The 16,562-nt window shown below is 34.8% G+C and overlaps 1 protein-coding gene across 3 annotated transcripts in view; it reads right to left on the reverse strand.

Annotated features, from left to right (window-relative positions):
• The window catches only part of GALNT13 (polypeptide N-acetylgalactosaminyltransferase 13), a 534,707-nt gene that overhangs the window by 151,513 nt on the left and 366,632 nt on the right, over window positions 1-16,562 (reverse strand). For all 3 annotated transcript variants that reach the window (XM_082690946.1, XM_082690944.1, XM_082690945.1), the window contains one exon: window positions 10,756-10,936. In XM_082690946.1, the coding sequence (XP_082547072.1) occupies window positions 10,756-10,936 (181 nt within the window). The remainder of the gene's footprint in view (window positions 1-10,755; window positions 10,937-16,562) is intronic.

The following is a 16,562-nucleotide window of genomic DNA, read 5'->3' on the forward strand; positions in this document are numbered from 1 at the left end:
CACAATAATCAAGATGTCTACTAGCAGTGCAACTATCCAGCAGACATAAACATCAGTAAGAAAAAAATGTATTTTATAATTCTGGGGTTGACAGAATATAAATTACAATAGAGGCCATAGGATTTTAATAGTAGGAGTCAGAAAATGCATGGATGTCTGCTATACATATTCTCTTGAGAAGGATTTCATAATAGTCTGAGATTGCAAAATAATTTTATAGGAGAACTTCTGAGTTTTGGAAAGAAGGGTGCTGGAAAATATTATTATGGCATGTTTACTTAGTTTTCCAAACATGTAGGGAAATCTGCTATTAGACTGCAACCTATAATGATATTTCAATCAAAATGAGAATTTTATATGGCTTTACCTTCCAGCATATTAAAAGTAAGGCAGTTTTATTATTGCTAGAGAAAATACAATATAATAAACAGCCAAAAGTATGTGCACACATGCACACAAAAGTATGTGCGTGTGTGTGTGTGTGTGTATATATACACACATATATGTATATATACATATTTTCTTTCTCATGTGGAAAAATATATATACATAAATATGTATATATACATGCATACATACATTTTATTATGTGGAGAAATATATATTCTTATATCACAAAATATATTTCATATATGTATATTAGCACAATTTTTCTTTTGCTGGTATAACCAAGAAATTGAATAAGTTTATACTTTCATTTTGTAAATGAAAATATAAAATTACTGTACATAAAAAAACAGAAAAAGTAACCTTACTATAATCACACAAATTAATAAGAAGACGTTGGCTAATACATTACCAAGATGAGTGAGAATTCAGTGACATTACTGTATCTTCAAAGGGATAGCTTTTAAAATTGTCTCTTTGTAGATAGAATTTCAAAGAAGGACATTTAATTTGGGTGTCAGAGAAGTCATTGAACTAGAGTATTTACTTGAAACTGACAGTCCAGAAGCCTAAAAGACTTATGGATTTTCCCTTGATTTTGGTAAGACAAAAATTCGCTTCCACAGAAGTCTACATTCGAAGCTCAATGCCATAATGATTGTTATCTCTGTCAGACCACTTGGCCTCTTCTAGAGATAGTCACTTCCACCTACAGTTATACAATACTTATAAGTAGAATGACTAAATAATTATTGTTCAACTCAGGACACTGTTGTGAGTGAAAGGAGGGGCTATTAATAATTATGCCCACATAACAGTCATGCATCATGACTGTTCCAAACAAACAACTATATATAAAAATTTATTAGAAGTTTTTCATTTTGAGTTGAAATCCAGTTTGGTTTTTTTCAATTTTAAACCAGATGCTAATTAATACCATGTTTTAATTCATTGATATGTAAGTTTCCCTGACAGAATTTTACAGTTAGAAAGATCTGATAAGAAATCAAATCCAACCTCTTATTCAAGTCTCATTAAAGCATCTCAAAAAGACAGACATCTAGTCTCTATTTGAATATTTCCCAAGACAAGAAGCTCATTGCATTACAAATCAATTCATTATATTTCTGGAAAGCTTCCTGACTGAGAACTTAAAATTGCCTGCTTTATTTCTTATCTTTTGAATCTGTACAAGTGTCTAAGCCTTCCACATCATATCCCATTTTAGTAAAAACATTGCACCCTCTCTTACCTTATTTCCCAATCAAAGCCCCCCTTCCTTCCACTATTGTTTATATATCATAGATTGAAGGCTGGTTACATATAGTTATGTCTAATTTGGTGTTCATTTTGAACAATTAATAACTTATTCAGACACTCGAGATCTATATTCTTTAATTCCAATGAGAATTTTTTATTAGAAATTCAATTAAATTATGCTGAAATAACAATTTCCTAAATGATTAAGTTGTACAAAATCCCTAATTAGTCAAAGTTCTCAAATTTTGTTAACTGAAATGTTGCACCAAAAATACACAAAATTTATAATACAAAACAGTTTAAAAATTAAAATAATGTCATAATGGAGCTCCTTTAGTAATGACAATTCTGACAGTAACTTTCAGTTATAAGAACACTATCACTATAACTTTATTTATCTTATTTTCAACCATATAAATCACAAAGATTTAACTGTTTGATATATTTTATTGATTTTCCATATATTTAGAATATGCCTTAAGTCAAACTGCTAATATATACTATTTAAAATTTTCTTGTTAAATAAATAAATGAATAAATAAATAAATAATAAACTTACTTGCTAAGCCAGACTAACCAATTAAATACTAATCTGAGTTTTTCATTATTTTGTCACTTTATATATAAAATATAACAATCTCTTAATTTGGGCCCATGTTTCCTGCAATTAAAACATGAATTAGTGCTTACTTCATTGACTATGTGTTAATGAATCAATATGTATGTGTGCATATGGTCTAAAGTAGAGCATTCACATCAGGTGGCTTATAGACAGTTATCAATATGGCGGCCACCTGCTTTTCAGGCATTGACAATCCCACATTAACAGTAACCACTTCATATTAATGCTGCTTCTGGTAAAAGCACGTAAAAAGCTTATTTGTCAAACAGGCATCTTACCTTTTTAAAAACTGTTTCCACTTTCCTTTGCAAAGCCCTAACCTGTCTCCCCAGTACACCTTTCCATCCTGGCCTGTAACTATTGCCCCACATTCTTTTCTACCAAAGACTTGCTGCAAAGCTCTCACTAACTTACTACCCCATTGGATAAAGGTAACTATTAATAATAGAGTTTTTATTTTCTAGATAATTTGTGTTAACATGCTACTCCCAAAAGACTGTAAATTATTAGGATGCTGAGGTAATCTGCCATTGGCATTTAATATCTGGTAGGCAAATATATGGCTAGTCTTTTTATTTGTACTGTTTTATTTTTGCAAAGGATTATTTTAAGGAGCCTCAATTTAGCACATTGAGGAGTTTAATCCACCTTCTATCATTATTGGATTTGAAAAAGACTATGTTTCCTAATTCTCTAAAGATTATCTTTGACTCTGTTTACTTTCCACAGAGTATATGCAAGTAAATAACTCCGAAATTGAACTCATATTTTATTTAAAATAGCTACAAGATGATGATAACATAGAAATCCAGGCAAAGATAATCCACCAGAATACCTAATGTGAGGAACTGAGCCTGAGAGTATTTGAAATAAGAAATCTGCAATTTATAACCATCTGACCATCAATAACTTTATGTAAATGACTGCTGCTGAGTGTCAGAGTAAGCCATTCAATTGAGTTAAGAATCAGAATTGAAATTTAATGTAACCGATTATATAAGTGTTAAGCTGTTCAATTTTAGTTATGCTAAAATTAAATAATGAAATTGGGGCACTCTGAAGATGACAAGATGAAAGTAGGTATGAGAAAGCCTCTGTATGCAACTGGATCCTATCTGATCCATATTAAAGGCTCTTACCCCAAATAAAAACTCTTAGCCAATTCCTAACAGTAAAAATCCATGCATCTAATCTTGATCATTTATACCAATTTGAAAAACACTGCAATTTTCTACTTTGTCTAGCTGAATATGCCTTAAGGAAGTGAAAATTAATTATCACATTCAATCTAAGTGGGGTAGGACTGACTTACTGGAAACTAGAATAGTGCAGAAGGTGTGCGCGTGTATGTGTGCGCACGTGCGCGCACGCGTACACACACACACACACACACAATGATTACACTAGAGCTACACATGTTTCATTAGAAGAAGCAGAAACTAAATGTATGAATAATTTTGGTATCTAAATCCTAGAAGGTAGTTATAATTCTGTGAATAAATCTACATTAGAAATTAAGTGATATTTATTCACTCTAGAACCTACCTAGATTTGGTAATGATAAAATCATTTGAGGGGCTAATTATCTGAATTTCTGAGTTGTTAATCGAAGATTGAGGATACAATGATCCACACTTACTGTTCCAATTCAATATTTTTGTAACACTCAATAAATATAATTTATAGCATCTGTTTATAAACTTTATGGACCATGAATACAATTCAAGATACTTGGAAAGAATTACTGTAATGGGAACTGATATACTCATTTAAAAGAATTCTCTAAAATTATAACTGCTGTAGCTGATCAACTAGCTATAGCTGATGTAACTGTTGAAGCTAATATTTTATTTATGTTCCATGGATAAAGATACTAATACTTTCCATAAGGACAGTCATCTGATTGTGGCATTCTGCTTGTATTACGACCCAGAGAGATCACTGAATTCCTTAAAAAAAAAAAAAAAAAATTCCCATGCATTTAACTAACTAGAACTTAAATTAAATCACAAACACTTCTGGAGTACCTAAAATTTGCCAAGCCCTAGGGGGTGGGGAGATGGGAGGGCAATGTTTTTACAAAAAATAATCTCTAAAGCCATAAAGGCTTAAATGAGCCAGATTTTACTTCAACAATTAAATTCCTTTTTAAAGAATCTTTTTGTGTATCAATTTTTACAATATGGGTAGTAGTCTGGGAGGAAACACTTGCAGTGGATATAGCAGAGTACCCAGAATACATAAAGATCTACTGATATGTAAAAGGACAAAAGCTATCCAATAGTAAAGTGAAAAAATGATTTGACTAAAAAGAAGAAATCCAAGTAATAAGAAAAAGATGTTCATTCCTAGTAGCAATATAAAAAACAACTAGATACATAGGTATATCTATATGCAAATATAAATAAATATACACATATATGTGCAAACGCATATATACATGTGAAAAAAACAAGTGCTGAAAATCTAGAGTGGTGATAGCACATTCTAAGCGCTCAAGAGTTCGAAGGAGCCCTGCACAGGGCTCCCTGCTCAGCAGGAAGCCTGCTTCTCCCTCTCCCACTGTTCCCTCTCTCTTGCTGTCTCTCTCTCTCTCTCTCTGTCAAATAAATAAATAAAATATTTAAAATAAATAAATAAAACGTTGTGAGATAAGTGAGAGATCAAGTGAAATTGAGTTTTAGGAATGTCCTCCAGCAATATGGTGAAAGTGGGTGAAAAGTGCCCAAGCTTTGAAGCCAGAGGCCCATCAGGGGTTTCTCTGCATGTGGGATGACTGGAGAATGAGGACACCTGAAGACATTTGAGAAAACTTAGCAGGTAGATTAGAAAAAACTTAGAGATTCATTTGATTTTGATGCTTGTCAGTGAGAAGAAGAAATCCAAGGAAATGTTGGCAGCTCACATCAGTAACCCTTTAAAGTCTTGACAATGTGCTCCTCATGTACCAAGCACCTCATAACATTTTTCATTTAAACAAATTAAATGTGATGATGTAGACAGTTCACTTTTTAACGGCAAAGGCAACATCTTTTCTGTGTTTGTATCCCCCCTACCTGGCATAGTACAGATCAGGAACTTAATGAATACTTACCCAATGAAGACAGAAGCAAGGAAGTATCATTATTATTAAAAATACAAATAAACACCCATAAAATACCAATAAAAATACCAATGATAAAAACTGACCTAATGTCTTAAAGAATTCAAAAGCCTTTAACCATAGCAAGGAAAAAGTTGTCTGTCCATTATACCAACAATATCGAGAACAGCTGTCATCCCTTACTTCCACATTTAGCATTTCATGGTGTCAACCAGATACATGAATTACATGTTATCAAAATACAACCTATTAAAACGATTTAGAATTTCTTCCTCATTATATCATATTCACTTGGTGATACCATGGTTGACGTTGCTGAAAAGCTGTTAAATAATAAAAATACAAAATTCATAGACGCAAATGTACTTTATGTTCAGAATTGCTGCACACTTTTCAGATGAGTTCATGTTAACCAAACAAAAACTGATATCCCTGGATTATTAAAAAAAAGAATCTGCATGCTGCACATTTTGCAGGGAACATCAAAACCTGTCTTTATGAAATCTGCCTGGAACCACATTTTTATGACTTATAAAAGAAATTAGGCCCTACACTCAAAGGATTGGTTATTAAATATTTTATCTTTAAAAAAGTCAGCAGGCTGAAAAACATCTGTATTTCATAGATAAAAATTTCAAGAGATAGAAATGAACATAGGTCTTAAACTTTAATAATGACCCAAAGATGCTGCTTAACAAAGGCTGCCTTCAATGGACTGATCTTTGTAAAGTATTTTTAAAAGGTTAGCAAATAGAGTTAACCTTCAAAATAAGTTCAAGGGTGTGTTTCTAAATGTGTGGTTTCTGTTTATCTGGAATACAGATCAAAATGCTACAGTATTTCCAAAGGAAAATGAGCTGTTTTCCCGGTTACATACAAATACCTTTAATGTATGTTTTGGGGACCTTTAAATTCTATTTTCTATTTGTTTTTTTCTGCTCAAAACAAGAGCACAAGCTGTCCATTAAGAAAAGGAAGAACAGGGCGCCTGGGTGGCTCAGTGGGTTAAGCCACTGCCTTCGGCTCAGGTCATGATCTCAGGGTCCTGGGATCGAGTCCCACATCAGGCTCTCTGCTCAGCAGGGAGCCTTGCTTCCCTTCCTCTCTCTCTGCCTGCTTCTCTGCCTACTTGTGATCTCTGTCAAATAAATTAAAAAAAAAAAAGAAAAGAAAAGGAAGAACAACTGGAGGTTACTGAAGGACAGCGGCTTCTAATCACTGTGTCAACTGATACAAGGTTAGAAATCTACCTTCCCCTGAAAGAAAATCAGTATTTATAGAACGGCCAGAATTTCGAATATACAGTTAGTGTTATGACTACACTCTATTTTGAAGTTCTTAAGCTTTTTCCCTGCGACCCAACAGGAAAAATCATTGCCATTTATAATGGGGTGCTCGGTGAAGAGTGGTTTCTGCTTACATCACTTCATTTCAAAGGATTTGCTAGAACAATCAGATTGCCTAAAGCTGAAACAGCCCAATTACTAGTAAAAACCGCCTCAGACTTTAAGAGCCCACAGGGCTTTAAAAATCAATGATGCTATAGTATTTGCATCCTAAAAAAGGCAGCCAAAAACCAAACTAAACAAATGTTGGAAATGTATTCTTCAACACTATTTCAAAGTATTTCTACTCTTCATTCATATACCCATTGAGAGACATAATTAGACCCTGCCAGCTCAATCAATAGTTGTCTAAAGCTAACGGGCATAGCTCAGACAATTAGGACACACAGTAAATATTTTGAAAAAATAAAATCAGATAAAGGTAATTTCACATACGTAGTTATTTATACAACCCATTGTCACTTTAAATTAATGGGGGTCATGAGAAAAATAAAAATCAACATGTGTAAAAAGTTATCTTGAGCTTTTGGGCTCTTGTATTATGCTGCTCTAGTACAAAATGTTGTTGTCTACCTAAATCACATCGGTTTGATTTTATATTAGTCCTGGGAGGTAAGACTGTATCACGGTGGGGGCCTCTAATTACGGTGTAATTATCATACCCTAAGAACACGGGTAAGCCAGGGGAACATTTGTTTCGGGGGCAAACACACACGAATGACATCATGGCTACATGAAGAGCCCTTTTCACATCTCTTTATCAGTGAATCCTCAATCAGGGGTTAGATCAGAGAAGTGGAGAAAGGCTCCCAATCTGCTGCAATTCTTGTGAGATCCCCTGGTACAGACCAGACATCCATGGAGAATTCAGCAGAAAAGATGAAACATAAGCGGCTTCCTTTTCAAAGGCATTCATTCATTTAGTCACTTACTGATTCTTCTAATTATTTAACACATATTTATTTTTCAAGGACTGCAAAGTGACAGGAAAGTTGCTAAGCACTGTAACTGCAAGTCTCTGGATACAGAGACATGTAATAAACATAAAACAATGTGTTATGTGGTAATAATGGATTGGCCATGGTAACACAACAGCAGGGAATACCTTATTGAGAGAGAAAGAATACCTACTTTTTCCAGGACAGAGATGAAGCAGAGATCAAACAATGAAATAGGTAAGTAGTATTGTATAGGCCATATTGAGAAGAAGCAAAGTTGTCAGAATTCAACTCATGAAGGCTCAGTACTTAAAGACTGCATTTTGAACAGCTGCATATAAGAATAAGATTTCATGATAGAAGCCCTGGTGTAAAAAATGGGTTTCCTCACAGAAGATGCCCAACATCTTGGGCGAATTAACAGATACATGGAGGTCCTTCTAGAAAGAATCACAGCAATTTCCTTAGCTAGATTATCAAGGAAGGTCTGGAGAATTAAACAGAACACAACAGAAGCTCTTTAGAATTTTTCATAAATACATGTGTGTGTTTGTGTGTGTCTATGTATATTATAGCAAAGGATGTAAGTCTAAGTGTAGATGTCCATGCATGGACCCCCTACCCATCCCTGGACACCAACTACTCTCTTTACAAACTTTCCTGTTACTCAAGGCAGTGAAAAATAGAATCCCAACAATTCTAGATGATAGCAAAGAAATCCATGATTTTGATTATAAGAGTATCAGAAACCATCAATAATGACTTAAATAGTTATTCACTCAAAAAAGGCTCAACACCATACAAGTGACAGATTCCTGATTTTCCAATACAACCCATTTTATCTATTTTGGGATGATCTGAAAGCTGCCCGGGGCTAGAATTATTCTTGAAGTCCAGCTCTGGTTTCCAGCTGACTTCCTTTCCATTTCCACTGAGAAGCAATTAATTGTTTTGTGTTTTTGGTGTTTTCAGTTTGCCCATACTACAGCAGGCAGGTCCCATGTCCAGCAATGCTATAGTTTCTGAGACACTATAATGTTCCTTAGGAAGTTCTCAGATATTTTCAGCATATTCCCCAAATGTTCTCTTTCTGCATTCCAAAATACCTTTCCAGATCTAAATGAGTCCATCTCATAAGAATAGTAAGCTTCTAAATGATATTTATTGTAACACAAAAACTACACTTTCCAGAATATATAAACAGTCCCTGTTGAGCAACATAAAGTCAATAGTTCCAGACAGCAAGCATTCCTTCTTACCCTTTAAACTGTAAAGGCTGTCATTTCATTACAGTTTGAGAAATGCTTCTACCATTTATCTGCCTTTTTCATTCAATGGGAAATTATACAAAAGAAGACTAACACATCACTTTTTACAAATAATATTCATCATGAATGGCTAATAATACACATGGTGGCAATTATTCTCAATTACTTATATTCCCTGGTATAAGTTGTATATAATCACACATAACACATTTCTTTCTTCCATTACTTCTTTCTTCATATTTGAGCTTACGTGTTTCTACAAGTAATGATTTGAATTCAGAAAGTATTATCAAAAGAAAATGAAAAGGTTACATAAATGTCACTGCCTTGCTACGAATTTTACATGTTCTTGCTGAACTCAACTCTTTGAATATCTGGACTGGCTTTCTACTATAAAGAAAAAAAACATCTATGCGTGAAATAGTGTTTCTGACAATAGCTTCTTGACAAAGAAGAAGCCTGAAAACGTGTGAAAAAAAAATCCTTTACCTAATGACACGCTTATACATGCATTGCCCTCATTTTTCTTTTCTATAGTAATACTGAATCTTAATAAGAAAGTTCATAGTACTTATTGCCTCTTTATCTATAAAAGAAGAGTTTTCACAGCCTCATATATACTTTCAGAAATCAGAGCATGTCAGTCAGAACCCAAACTAGTTTTTCCAAACCATGCAATATATTTTAATATAAAAACGAGGAGGTGAGCATGAATTTTTGTTGTTGTTCTTGGGGTTACATAAGAATGTCACTGGTGCCTACATGGTATAAACATAAACTATCAAAACAAAACTTGAAAAATTATTTCATCAGTACAGTTGAATTCCCATTGTATTAATTTATCTTTTGGTCTCTTTGTCTAAACTTTGAGATGTTAAAGACCCTTGTGTCTTCTCCTTTTTTGTAGCTTCTCACAATGTCATATCTTATTTCCTTTAAAAATCAATGTAATGTCTTGGAAGTTTTTTTTTTAATATGTAATTTTTTGAAAAACTACTAGAAAATTATAAAAATGAGATCATTCATAATCATAGCACTCGGGCATGGAATTTTCTCACCCATTATTTTTTTCTTTATAACTCTTAAAATTTTAAAAAAATTCTCTATTAAAATTTATTTTCCTTTTAAATTCTTTTAATATTTTAAAAATAAGTAGTATGCTTTATTTTTAAAAATTTAGAAAACTGTAAGGAAAATAATGAAATCACAGTCCCAGTGATAGTCTAAATTTTACTTCTATTTCCATATCTACTCTCTGTAACTAAAGTAGGGTAGTATTTTATTATCCTATATTATGCTTTTCCACATATCAATTAATGAGTAATTTACTATGTCATTTAATATTCTTTAAAAATATACACTTTAATATCTCCATAATTTACCAGCCTCTATCTTCAGGAAATCATCAGGCAGTAGAAAATATCTGTTTAAACATTAACGAAATTTCTTACCAACACAGCCAGCTTTATTTCTGAAACAAGGAAATGCAGGCTTACTTCTCCTTAAAAAAACTGTTTTCCTTAAATTGAGCTAATATATATTAACTAAATTTGGATCTCACTATGTACTGCTTACTCCACTTTTCTAGCATAATTCTTGTGCCAAGAAGGAAACTAAGAAAAGAGTATTTAGGCATTTGACATAAGTGTAGTCTTTCTCAATCTAGATGAAAAATGACTTCATAGTGTAACTTTCTCAAAACTGATTTTCTATAGTATAATGGTGATAAACATGTTCTTATTTACACTAGTAGAAGAATAGCAATAATGAAACATATATTCAGCATGTTTAAAATTTTATCTTCCCCTGCAGAGGAAGAAATCATGTTTACCTGGGGATATGATATAGAAGAAGTCTTTAAATTCATCCATCCAAACTTCTGCCAGTCTCCTGTTGTTCTTGTTGATGACATGACCAGTGCCACCAGGGAAAGTGTAGGGAGTTGCCTTCCGAAAAACGTGACCAACATGGGAGCAAGTCACAATCTCCAGAGAGCCTCCACATTGCCAAATCTGAGAAAAGGAGCAATCGATCTATCACAATCATTGCAAATAACGAAGAAATATTGTCTGACAAGTCTAACTAAGGCCAAATCTTAGATTTTATATGGTTCAAGAAAACATTGGATGGACACAAAATTTAGAACAGGTATACTCAGCTTGGCAAAAGATTCAACTCAGAATAGCTTTATCTATGTAAATATTGCAGCACTGCATTTTGTGGAAGTAAGATGCATTTATTTTTTCATGTGTCTTTAGCAGACTACCAAATTTTCAGTTTCTAGTAGTTAACCTAATCACTATTTAATAGATATTTAGTATCTAAAATCTGCTATGAATGGATGAATTTGTACATGTTAGATGCCATGGTAAATAACTAAATTTGATTTGGAGAAAAACCAGTTGTACTCTATTCATCCGCAATTTTAGATGACCATTAATTCTCAGCTTTCCTACACTCACTGTGTCTTACATCTTTGGATATGTCATTCTTACTAAAATGTGCTAGGACTCTACATCTGCTCAACATGTACGCATCTTCAAAATCCGTCTTCAAGTCACTTCTTCTAGAAAGCTATGTGGAGAGGTTTAGTATTTTGTGACTTTTGTACTTTAAACAGCCATTTTTTTTTAAAGATTTATTTATTTATGAGAGAGAGATTGAGCACACATGAGTAGGGGCAGAGATAGAGGGAGAGAATCCTCAAGCAGACTCCCCACTATGCAGAGCCCAGCTTGGGGCTGGATGCATTAACCCTGGGTCCATGACCTGAGCTGAAACCAAGAATCTGGCCCTCAACCCAGCGATCCTTTCCATCCTATCATGAAGAACCGATTACATTGTCTTGTAAGCACTTGTTTACTTCACTATCTCTCCTTTAAAACTACAAACTCTTCGAAAACATATGTTATATCCTTCCTGGTATCCTGGATTTACTATGGAGTTCAGGCTAGTTATTAGGCATCCCAAACACATTTATTTCTATAAAATTACATGGTTTAGCCACAGGTTATACTAAAAGCATATGTGTATGCTTTTATATATGTATATATGTAGATATACACACATATAACACACATTCATATATGTTTATTACATACATGTAACACATTGTGTATGTACTACAGGTTGTTTATCCCCATAAACAAGAGCCATAGTTATTGCTATATGTAATTGGAAAGATTGGATTTTATATTGTAACTAACATTGTTTTTATTTTAAGGAGAGTTGCTTATTTTGAAAGATAAAGTTTCCTTCAGCAGACCTCTCAAGCAACTTTCATCTTAGAAGAGGGTGGTCTTTGGGCTTTGGTAGCAGCAGGAGACATTCACTTTTATCAGAAGACAGAAGATGGTAAATAACAAGTTATATTAATCAACACTGGCTTGTGCATTACTTGTGCGATCTATTACTTTTCATTTTCTAATGGTTTAAAGAGCATCATGTGAATAGTAAAGAAATTTCAACCTAACACTAAAATGTAAATATAAAATATAAATGAAACACAAAAGAATGGAATTCACTATTACCCTCAAAAGACAGGATAGAGCATTCTTAAATGATCAGAGTTTTTAATTGATTGGTAACTCTTTCATCTTTGTAGCATTAAATCTATAAACCTTCTTGGAATTATGCAATCCTTGCATCCTTCCACCCCATTAAAATGGAGGAAGTTGACCCTTATCCTACAAAAGGTAAATCTATACTTGTATGTCAGTCTAGACCATAGCTTAAGAACTTCACTAGTCTGGTTCTTTGATTTTCTCCAGAAACATCAATGATTTTGCTCATTACTAGATTATGTTTTACCTTCACATAATATCTCCTAAAGGCTCCTATCTTTGGAATAGATTTTTAAAATAGAAAACAAGTAAAAAGATTATAAACACAACAAAAAGTTCTTCCCTTGGCCCATATTCTCCAGGTTCAAAGTATCTCATTCCCCTCACTGTAAATTAACATAAAATTTTACAGACATATGTTGTTTCTCTTCCTCAAAATGAAATGCTCTTTATTTTTGTCGCTCCCCCAAAATTGCCATGGTGAAAAACACAAATTTTTTCCTTAATGAATATCTAGTAGACTCCTTTCTTGAATTATCTTGCTTTTCCTCCCAGGACCTCACTGTTTTTGTTTTTCACCCTAAATTTATATTTAAATATTAGTCTCTACCTTCCTACCTTCCTTTATTCATCTTACTATTTGGCACGTGATCTGAATACTCACAACCTCAACAGTGACACCTCAGCCCAGACCTCTCCTCTGGGATCCACTCTTGTGGATCCAAACATCTACTGGGCATCTCTTCTTGCCATGTCTCAGATACACCTAAATAAACATGTCTGCAAGTGGAACTGCTGATTCATCCTGGCACTGTCAGCCAGCCAGGTCTTACTTCCTTTTAGTCCTTTTAATCATTTATAAATGTATAAATGGTGCCTCACTAACTCTGGTGGTCAATCCAAAAAAAAAAAAAAAAAAAGACCCCCCAAACCAAAAACCAAAAACCAACCAAAAAAAAGAAACAGAAGCCTCTCCTCCTTGCTACATCCTATAAGTCATTATTGACTTCATTTTATTTTTCATCACTTATATTTAATCTGTTAACAAATCCTGGCTTTGCTAGCTGTAAAATTAATTCTCTGTATATCTATCTCTCTCTGACTCTCTACCACCATCCTTGTCCTAATCACCAACATCTCCTGCGGGTCAATTGCAATACACTCTAAATTGTCTTGCTACGCTCACTGTTGCTCTCCTGTAATTTGTTTTGTGCTGAGAAAGCACGGTGGTCTTTTAAAAATTTAATCATTTCATTTCACTTCTGTGTTTAAATACTTCCATGGTTTCTTACCGATCTGTGGAATATAAACAAAATCCTTTAGCAGGGCCTCGTAGACCCTACATGATTCTCCCCCTCTGTCAGTAAGCACTGGGGATATTGGCCTTCTGCCATTTCCTAGAATAACTCATATACTCTTTCACACACCAAAGCCTCAACAAGTGCTTTCCCTATACCCGGAATACAATTCTGTCTGCCCTGCATCTGACTGCCTCTTTCCCATACTTCTCATCTCTGCCAAAACATCGCTGCATCAGAGAGCTCTTCCCTCATTTCCATATTTAAAGTGTCCCACTCCAATTAATTTTCTGCAGGAGCACCCTGTTTATTTGCTTCTTTAATTATCACAATTTGTAATTTATCTATTTGTTTGGCTGCACACTTTTCCCCCAACTAGAATGGAGACTCTAAAAGAGCAACGGAGCTCTCTGATCATTGTTCATGCCCCCCTTCCCTCCCCACCCCCCAAGCCCAGGGCTTGTTTACACACGAGATGTCACTGCATGTTGGTTGAATGAAAAAATGAGTAACTCACAATTAGCTACCAAAATTAGTATTAAAGAAAAGCATCCCTGGCAGAATGATGAGATTTAAGCAGACATATTTTGAAGGGGTTTTAAACAGCATTTATGAAGGAAATATTTTTAGTACCAGACTAAGCACAGTAGTCTAGTAGTTTAGTAAATCATAACTGTTATTTCACACACTTTGGGAATTGACAAAGTTCTTTGGAGGTCACAGCACAACAGATAAACATTAGAAATGGTTGATGGCTTATGACAAACAAGGTTTCTAAATGATACAATGTTAATTTTTAATGTTACTAAAGTAACCATTTAGTCAAATTCACATTATCTCTCTCTTGAAAACACAATTTAGTAAATGCTGAGGTATTTGTACCAGGCCACTCAGCGAAGCGCCCCAGATTCAGAAGAAAGAGCACATCATGTGTTTCACTGAAGAGGGAATTTCAGATACTCTTTTCGTTGCGCTGCGTTAGTAGTGGTAGAGCTCCCCGTCCTCGCCTATGGATTAGGCATGATTGAACACCTCTTTTCTTCCTTCACCCAACTCATATAAGGCAACTGCACGAGTGAAGCAAAGACTGGCATTTCACTCCCTGTTGGAGACTTGCAGAGCAGTACAATCAGCAGACTACCTTGGTGTTACCATCACAACACAGCAGAATGTAGAGAGTGAGACTGTGGAAAAACGTGATCCTAGTAGGACAGGAAACACTTCTAGTGAATCCCTAAGGTGGGCTAGGGTATACTGGACAGTTTGTTGGTAGCCGAATTGGCCTATCCAGTCATGTAGTACTCCTGGGAAGGAGTAGTCTTTGAAGACAACGGGATAAGACTTTAGTGGTTCCCAAACTCTGTAGATCATGGAATAGAGAAGAGGGAAAATGAACTGTGAGACTAGCAATATGGCTAAGATTTAAACCCTCTGCAGAAGGCCCTTGGATAACAGAGGCAATAGAAGGTAAAGCTGAGAACACTTCTGAGAAAACAAGGAAACTGTAGAAGACTCACGGATGGAGGCCACTAGTAGAAAGTGGAACCAAACTGAGCCAACAGCGGGTGGCCATCATAAAACATGAAATCAGATGAAACCTGATGTTTCTTTGCCCTCCTATTTGACATACACTGGGGGAGTGGGAGCCCGGAAAACCCTGCCTTCCCTCTTCTAAGTGCTTCTGTCAGCATGGGCCTGGGGAGAGAAGAGAATTTGAGGCATGCACTGCTTATGAAACCAAAGCTTTAAACTGGAACATTACGAGTATTTTTAAGAACCAAAAGTGACTAGAAAGCTATTGAGTATATCCTAAATGACATCAGGACTGGAAAGGACTATTCCTCAGAGCATTATACAAGGACTGCAGAAAAAAAAAATCAGTTTAAGTTTGTGCTTCTCTAAATTTAGACTGTACAATAAACCCTGTTGCACACAAACCAGTGACTGAAAACTGTCTTCTGAGTTCACAGTTTGCCTTTTTGCAAATACGGATTAGCACTGTGGTTGGGTCAATGAGGGTACTTTATTTCCTTCCACTCTGTCCCTTCTTGGCCCTTGCCTGGTTTGGAGGCCTTTGGGTTCTTTGTCCCGAATATGTACACAAAAAGAAGGATTCCTATTTGAAAACATTCAAAAATTGAGCTCCAAAGGTCTCTCTTCTTTCCTGCCTCGTCGGCAAAAGTAAGGGTAAATACAAGTGCTGATGTTTGATTATCATGTTAACTTTCAAGAAGATTTTGTGTGCATGTACAGGCATAATGCAGTAATGGTTGCTGACTTACAAGACAGAAGGCAAACCTGGCCCTGGCTTGGATTCTCAAAGATGGTAGCAGTTCTGAAGTGTATTTAGGAGCAGTAACATAGGTAGAGGTAACTGTTCCATGACTCAGTGACTCCTGGCTCATGTTCTGCTTGTGAGCCATAGGTAGCCTACTGACTCCTGGAATAAATGAGTTCTTCTCCCATGGCCATCAGTGCTCACAGAATGTGTGGGTTAACACTCATTCATATTGATCACCCAGGGAAAGCCTCTCCTCAAAATTTGCATGAAAATGAAGAGATCAAGGTAGGAATGCATAACATTATGCATTAATTAGGCTGGTATCTGGTCATAATAATACCCAGTTAGTTAATGTGAAAACAAAATATGTAATTGATCAAATGCTCACCAAATAGTTACTCTGTACTTAGGACACATTTTGGTAATGTGAAGTAATTGAGACATGAAGAATTCCCAGAAAACTATATGGTTAAATATTACAGTGTAAAGAACTCAA

Source organism: Mustela nivalis, assembly GCF_964662115.1.
Source record: "Mustela nivalis genome assembly, chromosome: 11".
NCBI lineage: Eukaryota > Metazoa > Chordata > Mammalia > Carnivora > Mustelidae > Mustela > Mustela nivalis.